At 41.3% G+C, this 23,977-nt stretch overlaps 1 protein-coding gene across 1 annotated transcript in view; it reads right to left on the reverse strand.

Annotated features, from left to right (window-relative positions):
- Adcy2 (adenylate cyclase 2) overlaps positions 1 to 23,977 on the reverse strand; it is a 338,643-nt gene that overhangs the window by 66,550 nt on the left and 248,116 nt on the right. The window contains exons 11-14 of the mRNA XM_042695213.1: positions 22,191 to 22,234; positions 18,276 to 18,356; positions 7,515 to 7,584; positions 5,105 to 5,202 (exon numbers count right to left, since the gene is read on the reverse strand). Of these exons, the coding sequence (XP_042551147.1) occupies positions 5,105 to 5,202; positions 7,515 to 7,584; positions 18,276 to 18,356; positions 22,191 to 22,234 (293 nt within the window). The remainder of the gene's footprint in view (positions 1 to 5,104; positions 5,203 to 7,514; positions 7,585 to 18,275; positions 18,357 to 22,190; positions 22,235 to 23,977) is intronic.

The raw sequence follows: 23,977 nt of genomic DNA on the forward strand, positions 1-23,977 counted from the left end.
TTTGTTGTTATTGTGTTGTTGTTGGCTATGGGGCTTGAACTCAGGGGCTAGGTGCTGTCCTTGAGCTCTTGTGAGCGCTCTACTACTTTGAGCCACAGTGTCACTTCTAGTTTTCTAATGGCTGATTGGAGATAAGAGTCTCACTGACTTTCTTGCCTAGGCTTTGAACCTTGATTTTCAGATCTCATCCTTCTGAGTAGCTAGGTTCACAAGAGTGAGCCTCCAGTGCCAGGCTCTGGCTCCAACATTTTTATTTGTTTTTTGGTGATGCTTAGGTTTGAACTCTGGACATTGCACTTGGCAGGCAGGCACTCTTACCAGTGAGCCACAGCTCCAGTGATAGCACCAGCCTGTTCACCCTCTTCTACAAATAGAATACTTTTACCCATTCACAATGATGGTTACTGTTCGAGCAGTTCCTGTGATTTTATTTTCTTAAAGTGTTCAGTTACTAGGATTCACACAAAAATCATTTGTGTACAAAGTACCCTTTTGTGGGAAGAATTTTTAAAACAAATTTAATGACCTTTAAACTTTCCATTGTATTAGTTTTGGTACATTGTGTTTTCAAGACAGTCTTCCATTTAATCTGAATTTTAAATCATTTTGTCTTTGTGTAATTTATGACTGATCTTGTTAATGTCTTTAGAGTCTGTACTCAATCACTCTCAGTTACTCTGTTAGTGTGGGTTCTTGACAATTAACTTTTTTATTTGCCTTTCTGGGTCATCAGTTTAGGAACTTTGAAACTCTTATTTTTTTGGGGGGGGTCTGGTCGTGAGGCCTGAACTCTGGGCCTGGGCACTGTCCCTCAGCTCTTCAGCTCAAGGCCAACGCTCTACCACTTGAGCCACAGTGCCACTTCCGGCTTTTTTCTTTATGTGGTGCTGAGGAATCTAACCCAGGGCCTCAGGCATGCAAGGCAAGTGCTCTACCACTGAGCCACCTTCCCAGCCCACTTTGAAACTCTTGAAATAAAAGAATTAAGTTTTGGCTTTAATGATTTAGTCTCCAAGTTGATTTCTAAAGTACCGGTCTCTTCTTTCATCATTTGTATCCATTCCTTTCTTCTGGTTTGATTCTAATTTTCTCAACTTCTTCTGGCTTCTTATGTTAGAAACTTAAGACAACTGATTTCAACCCTTTTCTTTATTCTAATATAGCAACAAGTTGCCCCTCAGGGTTACTAAATGGGTTATGTCCCAAATATGTTAAGATCATTTCTTTTGGTATGCAAACATTGAAATTTTTCTCTTATAACTACTCATTTGACTGCTTGGTTATTCAAAATCATATAGGTTAACACTGGCTAGTTGAGAATAATTTAAAGCTATTCCATTGATTTTCCTAATTATTGTTGACATCAGCCCTGGACATACCCATATCTTACTCGCTCTCCTCTCAATCTGCTCACCTCTGACCCCTTCCCAAACCAATCTCTAGAAGCTTCATCGTCCCATTTTTACTCGTGCTCATGAAGTATTTTATCCATTTTTGTTCTCCTTCACCCTCTCTGCTCTCCTTCTCCCTGCCCATGAGTGTCGACAACCTGGACAGGAACGGTTTTCTGCCTTTCAATTCTTTTAGTTCAAATTAATTGCTAAAAGGTTTTGGTTTTGGTGTAGTCAAACATCAGGGTGTAAGATTTTATTTTTTCTAACTTAGTTCAACCTTCTCAACTGCGTTGAGGGGCCAGTATACATTATGTCTTAGTCATACATTTTGCAGTTGGGTTTTATGTTCTACTAGTCATTAGAAAGCCAATAATCTTACTTGAATTTTCCGCATTATTAGTCATACAGCCAATGATAGGAAAGGAACCTATAAATATAGGTGTGATTATGAATTTGTCTAACTCTATCTTTGATTTTTTTTCTTGTGTGTGACACCGATGATATGATCTTGAGTACAGGAAAGGGTGTTAAGTTTGAAATGTAAACCCTGTAGGACTCTCCAATGGGTTCACCCCACAGCAGCTGCTCATTCAGGTGATGGTGCCTCACTCTCCACGTTGTTATGGACGGAATGCCCCCAATTCCTGGGTTGAAATTCAATCCCTGCTGTGGTGGTACTTGGAGGTAGGCCACTGGAATAGGAGTGGGTCATGAGGGTGTGGTCTTCAGGAATTCTACTGGCGTCTTTAGAAGAACTGGGCAGATGGCTAGCCCTGTCTTCTTCCATGGAGAAGAGGCAGTCTACCACCATCAAGAAGGCCTGCAACAACCCCCAACCTTACCAGCGCCTTGACCTCACACTTCTGGCTTCTAGAGTAGTCAGAACTAAGTTTCTACAGTTTACAAGCCACACCTTCCCCTTCATGATAGAAGCATCAGGGATTACAAACGATCTGGAGGCCAAGTAACAGTTGGTCGAAAGCCCTCAGTGATTACCACTGATGTTGCTCGTTCTATCAAAAGCATGTTCAGGCCCATTAAGCCTACCAAGATGTTTGTCCAACTTAATCAATTTTAATTAACATTCTGGTTGCAAAGCTGTTTCTTTTAAACATGCAAGCATAATTGATTTATACACTTACTGAAAAGTAATTTTGGCCCTTCCCTGCCATCAGGTAAGGGAAATTAACAGCATTTAACCATCGGCATTTCAATCAAGTGCATTGTTTTATCCATGGATCACGCTGATCCAAGACAAGGTCTTTTGGCTGCCTGTGATTTTGCTTCAGTGGCCCCAAGAGGGATGAAACACACATTTGGTGAACAAGCCAGGCAGAGACCCGCCCTCCTCAGACATAAACATTGTTCCAATGGGCACCTTGTGGTGTCTTTCTCTGGAATTCTACTTGGTGGGGGGACTTTCACACCTCTCTTCTCAACACCCTCCCTCCTCCCAAAGGGAGATTCTGTCATCTCCACTCAGGTCTGCTATGTGGTGCTCAGCAAGGACAAAAAGAACCAAGAGGAGAGAAATTTTCACGTTAATCCAGGGTGAACCAACAGATGCCTTCTCTTCTCAATGGCAACTTCAAAGGGACAGACAATTCAGTTTTACAAAGTGAAAGTCAAAAAGAGAAAAAGGGATTGCTAGCTAGTGGTCTTCCTCTGATAATAGGACTTAGATATCTGGGCTACTGGAAGATCCCAAGATAGAGGAAAGAGGGAAAAAGTATTATCTGTGTCTGACAAAGCAAACTTCCTCTTCACAGTGACAACAAAGGCAGAAGATTTGAATATTAGACGCTCTCTGTTCCCTGAGACTCGCAGTCCTCTCTCTTTCTACTCTCTCTCTGAAAGATGAGCTCAAGTTCTCTCATGCCTGAATTAATACAACCATTCACTTTGATAGACAACATAAAAGAAACTACCAAAACATGCAGAAACTTTTCATTCTGAGTCACTTTTTCATCTTTGAAGATAGCTACATTTTTATTAAAGCGACAGTGTAGAAATCACCTCCCACAAAAGAATCAGCTGACAACTTAATGACATCTATTCAAATGGAAGTGTTACACCACAAGGAAAGGCCACCTGTGGCTCCACAGGGCTCAGGCCCAAGCACCAGCTTGATGCCCAAGAGAACGCAAAGGAAGGGGGGATGAGGCTTGAGAGAACGCACTTCCATGGGTCCTGACAGAAGAGACAAGAAAACCAGTGCAAGACAGGAAATGCAGGAGGAGACATGTTTCTGAAAAGAAACAATAATCGGAAACGAAATAATTTTCTTGGTTTCTGAAAGTGTTGTCCTCTTTGGAGAGAGTTTCCATTCTTCTAACTCCCTCCTGTGACACAGACTGTGTTACTTATGACAGAAAATACCAAGGCCCTCATTTGGGAAGATAGCAGAGACTGAAAGAATTCATCGACTTTAGAGTCAAAATGAAGTCCCAGTTCCTTGCTCATTCTTTAGCTCACCCGTGTACCTTTGTCAACACACTTTGATTTCTTAGCCTGTATTTGAGGACAGACGTTTTTTCTCTTGTATCAGGCAATAAAGAATTGGCACTGAGAAGGAATTTAATTAATAATATTTTCGACTGAACACTGGGTAAGTTGACATTTGAGAATTTCACGGAAGATATTGTGAGTTGAGAAAAACGGCCCCTCTGGTTATGTATCCTAGCACAAATTCAAGGAAATCTAGTGGAAACCCCTCAAACAAATGGAGCAGTTAGCTAAAGAATGATACAGACAGGCCTTCTATTGCTCCTATAACCGCCAGCGTATGTACTTATTTATTCTGGGCTCAGTGATAGAAATCAAATGCTTTGAAGTAAAGAAGGGAAAAGAGAACTTTTTTCCAGTTTGCTAAGCTTCTGCCTGAGACAAAATTCAACCCAATTCAAGTCCAGTTGTCTACGTTCTAGCTGTACTGCAGACATTCGTGGGTTGAAAATGTTTTCTTTGGCTTTCACAAAATCAATATCGATAAGAGAGGGAAAATTGTACTTAGAAATTACTTTTTTCTCTCTTATTGTTAGGATGAAAATTTTAACTTTTCTTTATATAATGAGTATCGGATTCTTAGAAGAAAGCGACTTGGTCTGTACTGACTCTCACTGAGCAGCTCAAGAGAAGAGATCACCTCGGAATCACAGTGACCGGATTATGTTTGCCAATGGGTAGAGCCAGAAGACACACACCCAGAGCATGACCTGGAGCTCCGTTTCTCCCCACTGAACCCAGTTTTCTCCCGGGAGCGATCACGTGGTCCCTGACATGGGACCAGCAAGATGGCAGATTTAAGACAGAGAAAAGGGAGCAGGACGCACGGACAGTGAAAACAAACGGCTGGGTACACCTACAGCAGGTTTCCCCTTTTAGTTTATAGCAATGTTGTTAATTCATTAGATATAACACCTCGTGGTGCTGTTCTTTATGTTCCTCGATGGGGCATCGAAGTAAGGAGGACAGATTTATATATAAAAACAAAAAATCTCAATATGGTGAATTAATATGTCCACTTTGGAAATCCAAGCAAGACTCATGGGGAGCACTTAACCTCCAAAGTCTCAGATTTACTCCTCCTCCCTGGTGACATGACAAATGACCCCTGTTTGGAAACTAGCATCCTTTCACACCCTCAAATACAACCAGACCCCAGTAAAGGTTCATCAGGCTGACTCCACGGGAAAGCCCAGCGTACTCACTTTGGCAGTACGAGGATCTGCACAATAAAGATGCAGAAGAAGATGAGACAGGCGCAGGTCACGTAATACTTGAATGCTGGCAGTGCCGTAGCCCGGTACTGAGGGGAGAAAAGGAAAGGTTGAACGATGCTCTGTGAGAGCGAGATCGCACACAATCACCCAGCAACCTGGTCATTCCTGAGGGGGATTTCATCGCGAGTTGTTGACTGCAGCATAAATGAGCCAAGGCTGTTTATGTCAGATAGTCAGAGGACCCTGCCCGCAAATGAATGCAAGGGACTTCCACACACCACAATGTATGAGTGCAACTGTTCACAAACTCATTTATTTATATGTAACCAAATCACTCCAGTGTACTGGAAAGCTGAGTAAACTGACGGAGGAGATGAGTCAGGCCAGTGCTCTGATCACCTTGTCGGTCTGTGGCTTACAGTTATTTGGGGGCAAAGAGAATGAGGTTTTGCACAATAATCAGACTTCTGAATAGTATTAAGAAAATGCGAGACCTCTCCATTGCATCTATTTTAGCACTGTATTTTATTATTTGTCTTAATGAGTCTCAGAGTGGTGAGGGAAGGCATGACAGGAAAGGCCTGTGAGCTTTGCTGAGCTGGCTTGGGGGCTTTTGCCAGCTTCCTCTAGTCCATCACAATCAGAAGGGACCTTCACAGCCCAGGGGGCTGCCTACCATCCTGGACCATCAGCTGGCTGGTGCTGGCTCCTGGCCTCAGCAGCTTTCCCTGTTTGGCTTCTAATGAACACAATACCAGCACCAGTGCACTGATGATGATGGTGATGATGAAGATGGTGGTGGTGATAGTGATGATGACGATGATTGATCCCTTTTCACACAGCCCTTAAGGTGTTCCAGAAACTTTACATACTATGTCGCTGGAGGTAAGGCAGAAGCCAATGCTGCCTCCCCGATTTTGTTGAAAGGAACTGCAGGGTGAAATGGCTGACTTCACCATGAGGCCATTACTCTCATCAGGAAGACTGAATCCCAAACCTCAAACATGGCCCTCCACTGCCTCCCCCAAAGAGTTAGTAATACAATCTAAGGAAATACCTCTTTGTGACAATGTCATCAAAACCTCCCGAAATACTGTCGGGTTGAGTGGCTCTGTCTACCTAGAAGGGATGTGTGCGTTTCTTGGGTTTGATCCACTTGAGTTTTGGCGGTGAAGGATGGCTCTCCTTTGGCTGATGGAAAACGCACTTCCTGGCTGCCTATTTGCCTTTGCACTTCCTGGTACATGACTCACAGCGTGGGGATGGGTGGATGGCTTAATCATCAGCATGCTACAAAGTTGCCCTAAAGCTACATTTCACACAATGATCACCTTCTTATTATTAGGTGTGATTTTTTTAAAAATGAATTTTGTGACTTAGTAGCCAGGAAAATTTACATGCAGATGAAGAAGCTATATTGGCATCCACCTGAAATGTGATTATATATTATGCATTCATTACACTTTATCTTCTAACATTTCAGGCTTCTGTGCAAAGATTGAGTTGGAATTTCACCTAAGTGTGAGCTAAGGAAAAGGACCTCTATCAAAGGTCATTAGTACCTTCTGCAGTCCCTCAGTGATAAGCATGTATCTTAAAATCTAACCGTGACAGATTTTAGAAGGACTTTTGATACTTTCATTCACTTTTCATAAAGCAATGAGCTGACTCTCATAATGATGATACAAATGTTCTCATTCACATAATTCCTTCTGTTGTGTCTAAGCCTGTGCATAATTATATGACCACATTGTTGGATGATGGAAAGTGCTTCTGAATCTTACTGCTTCTCTAGACCAACACAAAAGGTGAATGAAGTAAAGATGATTTGAAAAAGCAACTGACAATTACGACTTAATTCATTCTTTCAAATCCATAAAAACTAAACATCTCCTTCTTGGTTCTGCCTGAAATAACGTTTGGAGTGATAAAGGTCAACGTGTTTAGATGTATAAAACGTACTAGTTTGGGTTTTCAAATTTTCTGGATGGGTATTGAATGTAAAGTTTCTATTTTCATGCCAAAATAGCTAAGCAATTTTTGTAATTACACTGCAAGTTTACATGGAAGGATTGTGTTTGCAAAGCTTTCCCAGAGAACAATCACACATACAGAAAACTTGGCATTAGCTTCTTTCCTTTCTTTTGGCCACATATTGTGGACATGATACCATTTACTACCAGGAGGGCTAAGAATCTGAGAATTCAAAGTCAGAGTTGCTAACAAGAAATATAGTGAGACAATGTCTGCAAAGAAGTACAGAACAAGCAAGAAGAGGTCTTGATACAGTCCAAGGCAGTTCAAATGTTTCTTATTACAAAGAAAATCATGAAGGAATTCAGAACCACCACTTGAGAAAAAAAATTGATTGAGCTTGATGACAAAAAAAAGGACTTACTTCTTTTTCTAGGATTTTGTTATAAAAAAGCAGTGAGATTCTCTGAATGTCTTCAGATTTGAGCCATTGCCTGAAAAAAAAGGACAGAAATCATCAAACCAAAGCTCCAGCCAAACACCTGGAACTATTCTTTGTAAAATGACTTCTCTCTTGATTACACATCATCCCACACGGAATAGTCTCTTGGGAGTGTATATACCAGCTTTAGTGGGTGTGGAATCCAGAGATTGTTCACGGGATCTGAAAACATGACATGCCTGCTCACACATTGTCCTTTTCAAAACTTTCAGATTGAAAATGGTCATGTCAGATTTAGACTTCAACAATTCAAATCAAATGGCTAAGGAGATAAGTCATTAAGAGGTTCCCAGTATGTCAATAACTTGATTCTCTGAGAGTTTACTTTTGAATGTCTCACAAAATTACTAACGGAACAGAAACAGATATGTGGTGTCAGAGGCACTGCATGGAGTCACACAGCTCACAGCGAAATCAAACACACCCCTGAGTGGGAGATGCGAGATGGAAAGATACACCTCCTATACGCACTGGGATTTAAGACAAAACCTAAATCTGAACATAAAAGTATTTGGAAGTATCAATAAAAATATTCCCGCTTTATTTGAGTCATTAGTCACTTAGAAAATTAGACTCCTATTTTCCTGTCTTTGCTTAAATAAAAGAATTTTGTAATTTAAAATAATTCAGTGATCTGAAATATATGCATATTGTTTTTGTCTTAGTATATATATATTATATACAATACATAACCTATACTAATGTTATATTTATATAAATTATAGATACTATATAACTGTATATATGCATATTTACATTTACATTTAGATGTAGGTATTTGATATTTGTATCTATTTATACTATACATTAAGGAGAAAGTTATGTTTTATATAAACTTCCAAGAATATATTTGTATGTATTTCAATAGTCACTGACTCACATGAATTAATTAATAGAGTACTTTCAGCTATTCACTATGTTTCTGTACATTTGAATCCTGAGGTATTAGGGTGAAAAGACTCAGGTAAGAACAGCAAAGAGTGAATTGGTTCTACTTCAGGTCAATCAAATTCAGTCTCTCCAGATTCCAAATTAGATCTCTAGATGTAGCTTTACCTGCCACAGTCTGTTTATCTCTATAGCAACCTAGAAGGCTACCCTGGCAGAGGGGACATCTTCAGGTCACCTTGGAGCCCTCTGCCATTCTTTTTTTTAAATTTATTTTTATTTTTTAATTGATTGTAAAGGTGATGAACAGGAGGGTTACAGTTACATAGTAAGACAAGGAGTATGTTTCTTTTTAAACACTGTTACTCCCTCCCTCGTTTTCTCCTGCTTACCAATCCCCACTCCCCTCCCAACAAGTTGTAAAGTGCATTTCCAACATAGTGCCTACTGAGTATCATTGTAGCATCACCTCAGCCTTTGTTCTGCTGTTTCTGTGATTCCCTTTCCCTTTCACTGATCAGATAAGCTTACATCCAAGACAAAGGCCAGAGAAAACTAACATAGAAAGAAAAAAATAGAAATAACTGCATACAGGACATAATAAGAACCTCTGGTTTCCAGTTCTTGGAGTTCATCCTGATATGCTTCCTTATATATTGTCCTAGGCACTTAGCAATTGGGTTATGTGTGTTATTACAAAGGAGGGAAACCATACAACCTATATATCTTTGGGCCTGACTTGCTTCACTTAATATATTTTTTTTCCAGGTCTTTCTATTTTCTTACGAATGGGGCAATGTCATTCTTTCTGATGGAAGTATAGAACTCCATTGTGTATACATATTGTATCTTCTTGATCCATTCATTTACTAAGGGGCATCTGGGTTGGTTCCATATCTAAGCTATGGTAAATAATGTTGCAATGAACATGGTTGTGCTGGTAGCTTTAGTACGGACTTCTTTGTGGTCATTTGGGTATATGCCAAGGAGTGAGATTGCTGGATCATAGGGGGAATGGCCAATAGACACATAAAGAACCACTCAACATCTCTGGCCATAAAAGAAACACAAACCAAAACGACATCGAGAGTCCATCTTATCCCAGTTAAAATGGCCCTTATCAAGAAGCCTAGTAACAACAAATGCTGGCAGGGATGTGGCCAAAAGAGAATGCTACTACACTGTGGGTGGGAGTGTAAACTTGTATGACCACTCTGGAAAGCAGTATGGAGGTCCCTCTGCCATTCTTACATTCATTTCCAAATGTGCATTGAAACCAGTTTGAATGATCCAGATGACTAAACTGTTGACATGCACACTTTATCAGAGGCACTGAAGTCTTTTCCAGTGACTGAAATTGGAAGTGAACTCCAGCTGGTGACTGGGGCTTATATATGTAATCCAAGCTCCTCAGGAGGTTGAGACCTGAGGATTTCAGTTCAGAGCCAGCTCAGGCAGGAATGTAATTGAGACTCATTTCCAAAAAAGCTAGAAGTTGAGCTATGGCTCAAGTTTTAGAGCAGCAATAACCTTGAACAAAAAACCTCAGGGACAGTACTCAGGCCCTGAGTTCAAGCCTCAGGACTAACACAAACACACACACACATACACACACACACACACACACACACACACACACACACACAAATTCACTGCTTGACTGAATCTCTGGGCATCAAGGAAATAAACAGTTGGCATTTCTTTAATGTGCCTGTTGTAGAGCTGTTGGATTCTTCGCTTTTATGAGACTTGTTGGAGGAACCAAGGATGAATGAATATTAGAATTTCCAGATAATAAAATTTGAGATAAATGTTAACCATACTGATGGTTAATACTGTGTATTTATGAGAATATGAATAATGTATTGTGGTAACTTACTATAAACAGTTCTTTTCTTTATTGAGAAAGAAAAATCTAATTTAAAAATGTTCCCCAATAATATAAGCCTGGAAGTAAAATAGGAATGAAGGTCAGAAAGTAGAAATAAAACCAGCTCCTCATTTATCCTGGGGCTCTACCCTCCTGTGCTCTGTCCTGTGGGTGGACAGGAGGGGCCTGGGGACTCCACTAACAGTGCTGCATAGCCTAAGGTACCTCTTGAGTCAGGGACTCAAGGAAAATGGCCAAATTCCAACAAATGCAGAGATGGGAAGGGCAGACATCATCAAATCAAAGCTTGCTCTTACTCCTCTTTTCCACAGCAAGTCCAATGTGATCAGAGGCAGTAAGCGACGGGCCTAACCTTGTCCTTACACTGAGGAGAATGTGTTCATAGCACTGATTTAATCATCTCTGTGAATCCTCTGAAGGGGAGTACATTCCCCTAATGACTTGTCAGAATTCAGAGACTTCATATGATCAGGTTTCTGAATAGGAAATATTTGTCTAGGTTGATAAGATCAAATATTATTCTTAGTAAGAGAATCAGAAGAAGAGAGGAGAGGAAATGGGTGTGGGAGTGTATATTGTGTGTGTGTGTTTTATTCATGGACTCCTGATATTTTCTCTGATCTAAGATGGTCTATATCATGGGGGAATTCTACTCCTTCCCTAGTGTATACTATAAGTGATTCCTTATTGATTTAGACTAAGATTTTTTTTTGCTAAGCCAAATAAAGGAAAGCAGGGGTGCACCTTGTCCTCACTGAAATCCTTCTGGAGTTAAAAATGTAAAATTTCACCCATGGGAGTAGTGAGAAGATCGTTTTCCTACTATTGTCCCTTCTGTGCTCACACATTGAAGAGCAAACCCCAGCATGGCTGCACTGAGGAAGCAATCCAGAAGGTGGACGAGAGTGAATGAGAGTGAAGAGGGGCAGGGCCTGGCTCATAGAATTAGTGTTCTTATCAGCCCAGAGAGCTTCCCCCCGTATCTGTACCTAGCCCCAGGAGAGTCAGGCTTGTGCACTGGTTTGTCTAACGTTGAGCAAATGCTAATTACATGAATAAAATGAGTGAATAAACAAATCTGCATGGAAATCACTGTTTTCTGTCAATAGCAAAAGACAAGTAAATGGTACAAAAATAACTAAATGGTACATTAAGGGCAGATCTCTAATCAAATCCTTAAGTAGAAATTAAAAGATCAGAGAAACATCACATCAAAAACAAGTGTAGTTAATGAGTGTGTTTGATGCTAATTAAAATATATGCACCTAAGAGCCTCCACCGAAAACATTTCTTTCTTTTTTTTTTTTAAGTACAGAAGATTTTTTTTCTATTTTATTTGCAAAACATGTTGTGAAAAATCACAAGAAAAGCAGCTACACTAGCAAGAAGCCTTGCTTAGAATGGACAAACCAAATGGACAATTCAAAAGCAGCCATAACATAAAGCCAACAGCCACCCTTCGGCATGAACAGCCTAAGGGTGAAGGCAGAAGCAGTTAAAGAAGGTTTTGGATTAGTCCATGCTTAGTGTGGATTCAAAGCCTATCTCATGATGATGACGACGATGATGATGATGATGATGATGGCGGCAACAGTGATGAGAGTGATAAGGACAATAACTAGCAGTTAGATGCTATCACTACTTCTCTGGTGTTGGGCTGGTGGGTGGCAGAGCACTGGTTGCTCTTCCCTGGTGGGAGGGCTGGTGGGATGGTTGTGTCCTTCCACCTGTGCTATATGGTACCAGGCTCCCAGCTTTAGCTTCTGGCACGTGACAGGTAATCATTTGCTTCTTGGTTGGTGATGTGGTGAACTTTCAGATGGGACAGAGGCAGAACAGTTTCAATGGTCTGTGCCTAGGCACTGCTGCCGTGTCTGGTGCATTCTGGGATGGCTGGGAGCACATAAAGAACTCTAGGCAGATGATAATTCAACATTCAGCATAACTGAGGTTCAGCTCCAGCCTGATCACGATGCTTTGTTTCATGGACACATATAAATTTACATACAGGGACACACATCTGTTAATCACACACACATTTGAGTGTCCCCCTCCCCCCCCCCCCCGCCATGATCCCTATAAATATTCTAAGCATTTGGAACAATCGACAACAGAATTCTATTTTGAAAACTCATGTGATGCAAGAAAAGCCTGGGAAAGCACCATACGAGCCCTGAGAGCCAATAACTGCCAACCCAGACTGATATACCCGGCAAAGCTAGCATTCACATTCGATGGAGAACTGAAAACTTTTAATAGCAAAGAAAAACTAAATGAATACATAAACATTAAGCCAGCATTACAAAGAATTCTAAGAGGGGGGACACAACCTGAAGAAAGCAACCAGGAACTGGGACCTGCCCCAAACAGGCATTACTCAAAGTCTAACTGAGCAAGCACAGGAGGAAAGGAAAGAAGAAAAACTTAGGAAAACGGAATGGCAGGGACAACAATGCATCTCTCTATACTTTCTCTTAATATAAATGGGCTGAATTCACCAATTAAAAGAAAACGAACTGAGGACTGGATCAGAAAACAAGACCCATCCATCTGTTGCCTTCAGGAGACCCACCTCTCAGCCAAAAATACAAACAAACTCAGAGTGAAGGGGTGGAAAAGGATCTACCAATCAAATGCCCCCAGTAAGAAAGCAGGTGTAGCTATCCTGATATCTGACAAAATAAACTTTTCATTAAAATCAGTACAGAAAGACAAGGACGGACACTACATATTAATAAAGGGAACAATCCAAGAGGAGGATATAACCATCATCAACTTATATGCCCCAAATATCGGTGCACCCAGATATGTCAAACAAATGCTCTCAAACTTACAGAATAAAATAGATCCCAATACGATAATACTAGGAGACTTTAACACGCCACTCTCACCAAAGGACAGGTCTACCAACCAGAGGATTGGCAAAGAAGCTACCGAATTAAGTGAGGCCATACTTCAAGCGGAATTAACTGACATCTACCGAGTATTTCACCCTAAAACAACACAGTACACATTCTTCTCAGCAGCTCATGGAACTTTCTCCAAAATAGACCATATCATAGCTCATGCAAGGAACTTAAGCAAATACAAAGGGATCGACATAATCCCCTGTATCCTATCTGACCACAGTGGAATCAAGCTAGCTCTCAATAACAAAGCATACCGCAGAAATTTCTCTAATACATGGAAATTGAACAGCACACTCCTTAACAATGCCTGGGTAACAGAAGAGATCAGAGAAGAAATAAAGCATTTCCTACAACTCAATGAAAATGAAAACACCTCACAAAGAAACTTGTGGGACACAGCAAAAGCAGTCCTGAGGGGCAAATTTATTGCCCTCAGTGCCCACATCAAGAGAATGGAGACAGACCAAGTAAATAATCTCATGTTGCAACTAAAACAGCTAGAAAAACAAGAAAAAATGGGACCTAAAGCTACTAGATGAAGCCAGATAACCAAATGAAGAGCAGAGATTAACCAATTAGAAAATCAGAAAACCATAACCAAAATAAACCAAACAAAAAGCTGGTTCTTTGAAAAAATAAACAAAATTGATGGCCCATTGGCAAGATTAATTAAAAAAAGAAGAGAGGAAACCCATATTAATAGGATTAGGGATGCCACCGGAAACATCACAACACGTACCCAAGATATCCAAACAATTCTAACAGACTACTTTCAAAAGCTATACTCTCTAAAGGAAGAAAATCTGGCAGAAATGGATGCATTTTTAGAGTAATACAAGTTACCCAAACTGAGCAAAGAAGAAGTTAACCAATTAAATAAGCCAATATCCTATAATGAGATACAGGAAGCTATCAAAAGTCTTCCAACAAAAAAAAGCCCAGGACCAGATGGATTCACAGCAGAATTCTATAAGACCTTTAAACAAGAACTAATACCCATACTCCTCAAGCTCTTCAGAGAAACAGAGAAGGAGGGAGCTATCCCAAACTCATTCTACGAAGCCAATATCACACTCATCCCCAAACCAGGCAAAGACCCAACCAAAAAGGAGAATTACAGGCCAATTTCCTTGATGAACACAGATGCAAAGATCCTTAACAAGATTCTAGCTAACAGAACCCGGAAACACATAAAAAAAGTAATACACTATGATCAGGTAGACTTCATCCCAGAGACACAGGGATGGTTTATCATACGTAAGTCAATAAATGTAATCCAACATATCAACAGAGCCAAGGTCAAGAATCACATGATTATCGCCACAGATGCAGAAAAGGCCTTTGATAAAATTCAACATTCATTCATGCTAAAAGCTCTGGAGAAAATAGGAATAGAAGGAACATTTCTAAAAACAATAAAAGCCATTTATGACAGACCAATAGCCAATATTATACTTAATGGGGAAAAGCTACAACCAATCCTCCTAAAATCAGGAACAAGGCAAGGATGCCCACTGTCTCCACTCCTCTTCAACATAGTACTAGAACCCTTAGCCAGGGCAATAAGGCAAGAAAAAGACATTAAAGGGATCCGCATAGGGAAAGAAGAAGTGAAACTATCCCTTTTTGCAGACGACATGATACTATACCTCCACGATCCCAAAAACTCCATCCCCAAACTTTTAGAAATCATAAGTCACTTCGGCAAAATAGCAGGATACAAAATAAACCCACAAAAATCAGTTGCCTTCCTATACACTGATAACGTACAGGAAGAGAGGGAAATAAAGGGAGCAACCCCATTCACAATAACCTCCCAAAAAATAAAATATTTAGGAATTAACCTAACCAAAGATGTAAAAGAACTATTTAATGAGAACTATAAAAAGTTAAAGAAAGAAATTGCAGAAGACACTAGGAAATGGAAAGACCTCCCATGCTCCTGGATAGGACGACTTAATATAGTAAAGATGGTAATACTTCCAAAACTAATATACAATTCAATGCAATTCCTATTAAAATCCCAATGACGTACATCACTGAAATACAGAAAACAGTCCAAAAATTTATATGGAACAACAAAAGACCTAGAATAGCCAAAACAATTCTAGGGGATAAAGACAATATGGGAGGGCTATCCATGCCGAACTTCAAACTCTACTACAGAGCTATAATCACAAAGACAGCATGGTACTGGCACAAAAACAGACCCGAAGACCAATGGAACAGAATAGAAGATCCAGATATAAATCCACAGGCCTACAGCCAGCTGATATTCGACAAAGGAGCCAAAGACATACAATGGAAGAAACACAGCCTCTTCAACCGCTGGTGCTGGGAAAACTGGGCGGCCACATGCAGAAAACTAAAAGTGGACCCCAGCCTATCACCATGCACCAACATCAACTCAAAATGGATTAAAGACCTTAACATTAAACCTGAATCTCTGAAACTACTGCAGGACAGAGTAGGAGAGACACTTGAACTAATAGGCACAGGAAGGAACTTCCTGAACAGAGTCCCAGGGTCACAACAAGTTGGAGAGAGACTCGACAAATGGGACTACCTTAAAATAAAAAGCTTCTGCACAGCTAAATCTATCGCAACTAAGCTAGAAAGACAACCAACTAATTGGGAAAAAATATTTACCAGCAATATATCAGACAAGGGGTTAACATCCTGTATATACAGGGAACTCAAGAAACTAATCCCTCCCAAACCTAACAAACCAATTACTAAATGGGCAAGGGAACTAAAGAGGGACTTCTCAAATGAAGAAATAAAAATGGCAAAGAAACACATGAGGAAATGTTCATCATCCCTGGTGGTGAAGGAAATGCAAATAAAGACAACCCTGAGATACCACCTTACCCCAGTCAGAATGTCCCACATCCACAAATCAGCCAACGACAAATGCTGGAGGGGATGTGGAGAAAGAGGAACCCTATTACACTGCTGGTGTATACAACCACTTTGGAAAGCAGTCTGGAAGGTCCTTAGAAAGCTAATGATTGACCTCCCTTACGACCCAGTCATACCACTTCTAGGCATCTACCCTGAACAACAGGAACCAATATACAAGGACACGTGCACCTCCATGTTTATTGCAGCACTGTTCGCAATAGCTAGGATATGGAAACAACCTAGATGCCCCACCACAGATGAATGGATCCAAAAATTGTGGTATCTATACACAATGGAATATTATGCAGCCATTAGAAATGACAAAATAATGGCATTTGCAGGGAAATGGATGGAGCTAGAAGGAATCATGTTGAGCGAGGTAAGCCAAGAACGAAGAGACAAACGGTACATGGTCTCCCTGATAAGTGGATGCTAAATCCAAAAGGTTAGGTGATACAACAAAACTAACAGGACTTAAGAAACAAAGAACTCCCGCTCATCTGGTTGAACCACTACTAAATATCCTCATGCTGCTGATCACAAATATGGTATATAACATGTGAACACTGTTATATATTATAGACTGTGATAGACAATTTGCTCCAGGGAAGTTAGAATGAACTTGTGACTTTGAAATTATGTAATCACTTAATCACAATCAAAAAAAAAAAAGAACCTCGGGGAAGGGAAGGAGGGAGGAGATGGTAGGGGGAAAACAATGGAGGGGGTAACAATGTTCAAGAGGAAGTGTACTCATTACCTCACTCATGTAACTGTAACCCTCTGTATAGTATCTTTACAATAAGAAAAAAAAAAAAAAAGAAAACTCATGTGATACCCAAGGCTCTGTGTTACAGGCAGAGAATCCTACGTGAAAATAATCGATACTTTTCAGAAGCTGATTTCCAAGTTCAACATTTCGTAGGTTTCTGTTTGTAGGGAAACTTTTTTGTGAAGCGTTTGGTGGAGACTTCCCAGTGCTCATTACAATGCAATCCAACATCAGGTGAGACTCTAATGTGTGCCGGCTCCACTCTGAGTCATCTGCCCTCTGCCCTCTGAGTTCCTCAAAGACGGTGAGCTTCTCTATGACCCAGGCGAGTTTATCGATTGCACAGGGAGAATGCACAGTTTGCTGAATGCAACTATTCTTTCCAGGGTGTGGAAGCTACTATCTCATTTAAATTATTCCTTGAAACCCCAATGGGAACAATGGCTGTCATCTGTAATCCTAATCTCAGCAGTCTGAGATTGTGACTATGGTGGTTGGAAACTAGGTGGGGCAAAAAGGCAGTAGATACTATCTCAACAATTAATCTGGGTGTGCTGGCTTATGCCTGCAGTCCTGCCTACAGGAGAGGCACTAGTTGGAGGATCACAGTCTGGTATCAGTCAGGCAAAAATACAAAAGCTTATCTGGAGGAAAACACAGCTGAGCAAAAAGGGCTCTGTGCCCAGGTGCTAGAGTCCCTGCTTAGCAAGCATGAAGCCCTGAGCTCAAATCCATACTGACTCCAAAATAAATAAAACACATTGGTTTTGCTCCTACATCTTGTAGACTATAAACATTCTAGGGTAATTTTTGGTTTCACACGGTGAATAATATTTTTTCTCCTAGAGAACAAGTGTGCCTCTTTTGCCTGCTGTGAATTCACACCAGGTACTTGTCCTGGACTTGGGGCACTGCATGTGGTTATCTGATGTCTTGGATAATCAGTACATTTTGAATGCATAGTGTCACATAGTGTCAAACAGCACAATTTGGAGATTTCCTCATCAAGATTCTTGCTTAGCATTTTAGGCTGCAATTTTCTCTACACTTGAGACTGTACCTCTCTTGTTCTTTAATAATAACTGAGTTGGTAAAAATTTCCTCCACAGCTCTTACTGTTCTTTGCTTTTTTTTTTTTTAGAAAAGGAATACTATTAGTTGATGGACAATAAGGAAAATGAATGAATTGTCCCCCCAAATCTTCACTTTGTCATGATTAAAAATTGCAGTCGACTGTGAAACATTTTTGGAAAATATGACATTGGTTCTAAATAGTCAGCTTTAAAATAAGATAAAGTAAGAAACAAAAGACTACTCACTTCTGTGCATTGATCCCATCAATGGCTTGAATCATCCTTTCGTTTAACTCTTCTTCGAATCGTTTCTTCTGAGACTTGGTTCTAGATGAAAAAATGAAATATTATGGGTAGGCGTATCAGCACTAAGGTAAATATTAAGCCAAGTAAGTTCTCTTTGCTGCTGAAACCTCTGTTTAGTAAAGTAAATAGGAAAAACGACCATAACCCATCAGCAGGCTTTCTCAGGTAACACATCTACAGTCTGAGCTGAAGGAACTGACCAGAGGATTTGCTACAGTGAAGAGGTTGGCTTGCTGTGCACGGAGAGAGAAATTCATGAGGCTTTGCAAGTCAATACGGAAAACATGGACTTGGTGTTGATGAGCAAGGACTCCTCTCCCGAAGAGATGCATTTGCCTTTGACTTGCTGTTTCCATGAACTGTTCTCTGTTCTGGAACTTCCCGGGAAAGCATTTGGTTTAGTTGACAAATTCTTTCATTGGCCAGTTCAAAAGAACGTGGAAACCTACAGTGCCATTTTAAGCATATCAAAGCTTGACTCTCTGTCAGGCACCATTGCTCCAACCTGCCATCCTAGCTATGTGAGAGGTGGACATTGTGGGGTGGGGGTAGGGGTTGGTGCCGGGACAGCCAGGTTTAAAACGTTTGTGAAACTACCCAGTCAATGATTGGGCACTGGCATGCATTTGTTATCATCAGCAATGTAAGGACACACAAGTCAAAAGATCCAAGCCCAGGCTGGCCTGGGCAAAAGCAAAATCCTATCTTGAAAATAACTAATGCCAAAAGGGACTAGAAGAATAGTTCCAGTGGGAGAGCTCCTGTCTAGCAAGCATCAAGTCCTAAGGAACCTCAGCAACCACGCAATACCTTGCAAGCTAGGTAGCTCATGCCTGTAATCCTGGCTACTCAGGAGGCTGAAATCTGAGGATCGCACCTTTTAAAGCCAGCTTGTCAGGAAAGTTTGTGAAATGATCTCTTTAACCAGCAAAAATCAGGACATAGAGGTATTATTCAAGTGGTACATGCAAGCCTTGAGCAAAGAAGGTAGGGGCCAGTGCCCAGGCCTTAAATTCAATAGTCAGTAATCACACACACACACACACACACACACAATCACTCATGTTTGTAAACAACTTCACTTAGTATCCAAAGTAAATGATCTTTATACATAATATAACATGATTTCTAAGTGAAATGGGTCAAATAATAGTATCTCCCCCAAAGTAACTTGGTAACTGATATGAGAATGATTGAACAAGAGAAAAAAGTTGGAAGTTTTGTTTTTGAAATTGAAATATCTAAGGCAAACATTAAAAGCACAGTTTAGCCTTCATGGGGCTGTACTTTATTTTAGGATTGGCCATGATTCTACTTCTCCTTGTTTAAGAGGATAGACCTAATCTGAAATAAATGTAATACTATTCTGAGATAAGAACTGCCTCTAGACATAGATAAGAAGAGCTATAAAGCATCACATTTATTATTTATTTGTAATTAAATGCTGCAGAATCACCAATGAGATGGGTGGATTTCCACTTCCAGGGCTCTATGCTATAGATCTGTGGCATTGCTCCTACTGGGTTAAACAGGCCAGTGAAGGTTCATCTATTCATACTGAGCAAACATGATTAAGAGGTTTTAGCGTATCTAATTCCAAATCATTTGAAGGAAGCAAATTATTTTCCATGTCTGTCTGTCTATCTATGTCTCTATTTATCTATCTATCTATCTATGTCCATCTATCCATCCATCCATTCATCCATCCATCCATCTGTCCATCTGTCTGTCCTACAATGCACTTGAGTCCCTCAACTTCAACTCAATAGCTTTCTTTTTCACAAAGACTACTGTGGAGCAGGACAGGTACCAGGAATTTCTCAGGAAAATGTGTGTCTTTGCTATGACAGGCCCACAGGGGTGAGGCCTTTGTTCTTCTGGGTAGGATTAATTGAGATAGTGCCTGTGCAGGGCTAAGCCGGTTAATGTGACAGGTGAGTAGCCAGTAGAAGCATGCTGTGACAGAGCACTTATAGGGACACAGATTCTGGGGAAGGTTGCAGTCCCTGGTTGAGAGCCTCTCCTGTGTGCGTGACCTTACATCCTCAGGCCTGGGGCTCCTGGCTTACTCATTGGGACTTCCTTTGCCTTTCTGCATGGCGGATTCCCAGTCTGCACTGGCCTTGGCCCCTGCTCTGATTATCCAGCCCTCTTTCCATTCATTGATCCCAGAGTCCTTCCCAGGCCATCCCACCACAGGCCTGGGCACTTCCACCTAAGGAGGCAGGGAAAGGGCTGTGTGACACCAGTGCACGAACCAGCCTGGAGTCTCACAGAGGCTTATCAGAAGCCAGGAGGTGGGACGAAGGCCAGGGAGCCGGACTCAAGAGGAGCTTTCTGTCCATAGTTCTCAGAGATGAAAAAAAAAGCCAGCAACCCCAAAGGAAGCAGAACAGTTGTAGAATCGGTACCGCTAGGCCAGCAGGACATAGAGGAGGTCAGCAAAGGAGGCTCGCAGCCTGCGCGCAAAGCTTGGCTCCAGCCGCAGCTGCCACGTGGCTCCAACTATTCTATTGTACCATGATGCCTACCTCCTTCCTCTCCAAAACAACCATGGAATAACATCTACCTCCCAGTAGACACAAAATCAGCTTGTCTGTGGTCTTGTACAGAAAATGATGATTAATTACCATGCAACTCCTGGCTCTGCTCATCCCAGAAGACATTGCCCACATCCTACTGGGGTTCCACAAAGCATGCTCTGCTGAATCTCAATAGACAGATTCTTGAAGCAGAATTTCAGGGAGTAAGACACAGATGACACAGAGATAGGGGATTTAAAATGAGAAAGACCAGGGAATTTTCAGGGATGGATGATCAGATGTATGCTTGTCTCCAAGTGGCTTTAAGGTTCATGTGTTCTCATCTTCATTGGATCCACAATATGGCTCAGATTAGCACCAGCTTTTTGTAAAGTACAGTATATGCCACTGAATGAACTGTTTCAAAACCAGGGAACTTAGCCAGGTACTGGTGGCTCACCCCTGTAATCCTAGCTACTCAAGAGGCTGAGATCTGAGAACTGCAGTGTGAAGCAAGTCCAGGCAGGAAAGTCTGTGAGACTCATCTCCAATAAACTAAACAGAAAAAGGCAGAATCAGTGCTGCGGCTGAAGTGGTAGAGTGCTAGCCTTGACTCATCTGCAATAAACTAAACAGAAAAAGGCAGAATCAGTGCTGTGGCTGAAGTGGTAGAGTGTTAGCCTTGGCGAAAGAAGTTCAGGGACAGTGCCCAGGCCCTGGGTTCAAGCCACAGGACCAGAAATACAAACAAAGAACAACAACAATAACAAAACCCAAGAACTTGCTTTTCTTCCTAGCATAAGGACTATAAATATTTCAACTCAATGCTAGAATTTTGAATTTTGCACAACATACAAATTAAACCCAGTATAGCAAATAAGAATCTGGAAATGTTCTAGAGAATGTGTTGTGGCCATGTGTGTTTATAGTTTACGCAGATGCAACATATTTTCTTCAAGAGTGGTCAGCTCTAATTTCTCCATAGAAAAGCTGGACTAGATTTATATTCAGAATTTAACACAAAAACTGCTTTGGAGCAACTCATTTTAAAACAATTTGAATTGTAATATATATTAAGAAGAGTCATTTCAAGAAAACAACTTAATACTCCAAAGTGACTCCCAAGTGGCATTTTCTTTCTCTCTCTTAATTTTAATAACAAGACACTAAGATTTTACCTTTAAGAAGCTAGATACAATTGAATAGAGCTTTTCACAAGTAGCTGCTCTTTTAGAAGGCATCTTTGAAATGACTATAATTGATGACAATTACTCTAGAAATACACAACAAGAATGAAGCCTTAAAAATTTATATATCCAAAAATATACCATACCTTAATGTGCGATTTTGAAAAGTGTGCTGGCCCATTGGTACATCCTGTATTAAAAGAGAAGTTTATTAGTAGATAAAAATTCTCCCAAGGAGAATGCTGTGATGATAATGGCTGTAACATCTTTCCTCTTTTATTATGCTGATTATCGTTTCAGTAACACTTAATTACCATGTGAAGAAAAGCTCCCAACCATAAATGTGAATCCAGATTGAAAACCCCGTTTATATTTAGACTATCAGGCTGAGATGGTCAGATAGCAAGGGAGACCATGACAGGAAATCACAGCATGATGAAGTAACACTGTTTCCCCACAGGTAAACTTAAGAAATAACATAGAAACCATGGATGACAAACTACAAATGATTTTCATTTCCTTAAAAACCAACCAACCCACCAACTGCTGATGGGTAATAAAGCTCGACTAGTGGCAAATTTTAAGGCATGAGGACTAGAAAGCATTGGGATGAGGCAAAAATATCTAACTGATTATTTTCATGAGAATGGTATAAATCCGCTCATTGGCCGCTGGAGACTAGAGTCTCGGGATGCTTTCTTCTAACAGGCCAAGATCCTGCAGGCTCCCTCCTTGATATACCCTCTTCTTGATTTCACCCTGTTTCACAGGTCCAGACACCATTGGAAACCTGGAGACTCTAGCCACTTCTCCAGTTTGGACCTCTTCCCTGGGGTCTAGACATTTCTACCTCCCTGCTGCATGTAAGTCTCTAAGAGGCATACGAGACCCAAAGACATCCATTAGCCAACCCCTGATTACCCCGTCTTAAATAACCAGACATCCCCCCCAGGGAGGCCATCTGTCTCCCAGAAACCTGTTCCCCACTGCCATGTAGCCTCAAGTCTGCAAGTCTTCCACTGCTGCAACCAATGCACAAGGGCCTTGCTCTCACTGGGTATTCCTGCTCCTAGAACCCAGAACACACATCTGTCAGGTTCCTCTCTTGTTTAAGATCCCTGTGGGTCCCCCACTATACTCAAGAGTACAACAGAAGCGCTTTGCCTCCGACTCTGCCCAGGCTCCGGCCTCCTCTGCCCACTGTGGACAACATATTTATTTCCATCTTCGAGTCCCTGGCCTTCCCCTCGTTCCCCTGCTTCCAGATCTCAGTTTCCCTCTTTCTCTCCCTGAGGCTTCCCCAGCCACCCCCTCCCTCAATCCTCCCCCCCGCCCCCCCCCCCCCCCCCCAGAGCAGCCGCTTGGTTCACTCTCAGTAACTTCCTCTGGTTTATTTCTCTGTGGCTGTGAGCAGCACCTGAAATGATCCCAATCATTATTCATTTCCTACCGATGCTCTCTCTCTGGGCATTAGGATGCAAACTCTAGGGCCTGTCCTCAGTTTCCCCCATGGCCTGGGGAGGGTCCCATGTCCCTCATGGCAGCACATCGCTTGCTTTGTTGAGAAAAGATCAAGGGAAGTGGGAGGAACTGCTACAATCAAGCCAAAACAAGAATGTGGAGCCCCTACCTGCTGGGCTTCAGGTGACCTTGGAGGACCCTGGGGCTCCTGGCACAGGAAAGATGGGACTTTCAGCCACCATGTTTCTTGTGTGGAGCCAGTGAGCATCATTCAACCTGGAATTTCTTTAAAATCTCAACTACATCCCTAACAGAGTTAGTGCCACAAGGAAACAAGTATCTTCTGTGTTCCTCCCCCTCCGCTCCTGTGCGTCTTTCTGTCTTCCCGCTCCCATGCTGATGTCTTGGTGCACACACCCCTGTTGTAAGGAACTCTGGGATTTTTCTCCAGGTTGGAAGTGGGAGTGGTGTA

This window comes from Dipodomys spectabilis, unplaced genomic scaffold (genome assembly GCF_019054845.1).
Source record: "Dipodomys spectabilis isolate Male_0828 unplaced genomic scaffold, ASM1905484v1 ptg000179l, whole genome shotgun sequence".
NCBI classification, from domain to species: domain Eukaryota; kingdom Metazoa; phylum Chordata; class Mammalia; order Rodentia; family Heteromyidae; genus Dipodomys; species Dipodomys spectabilis.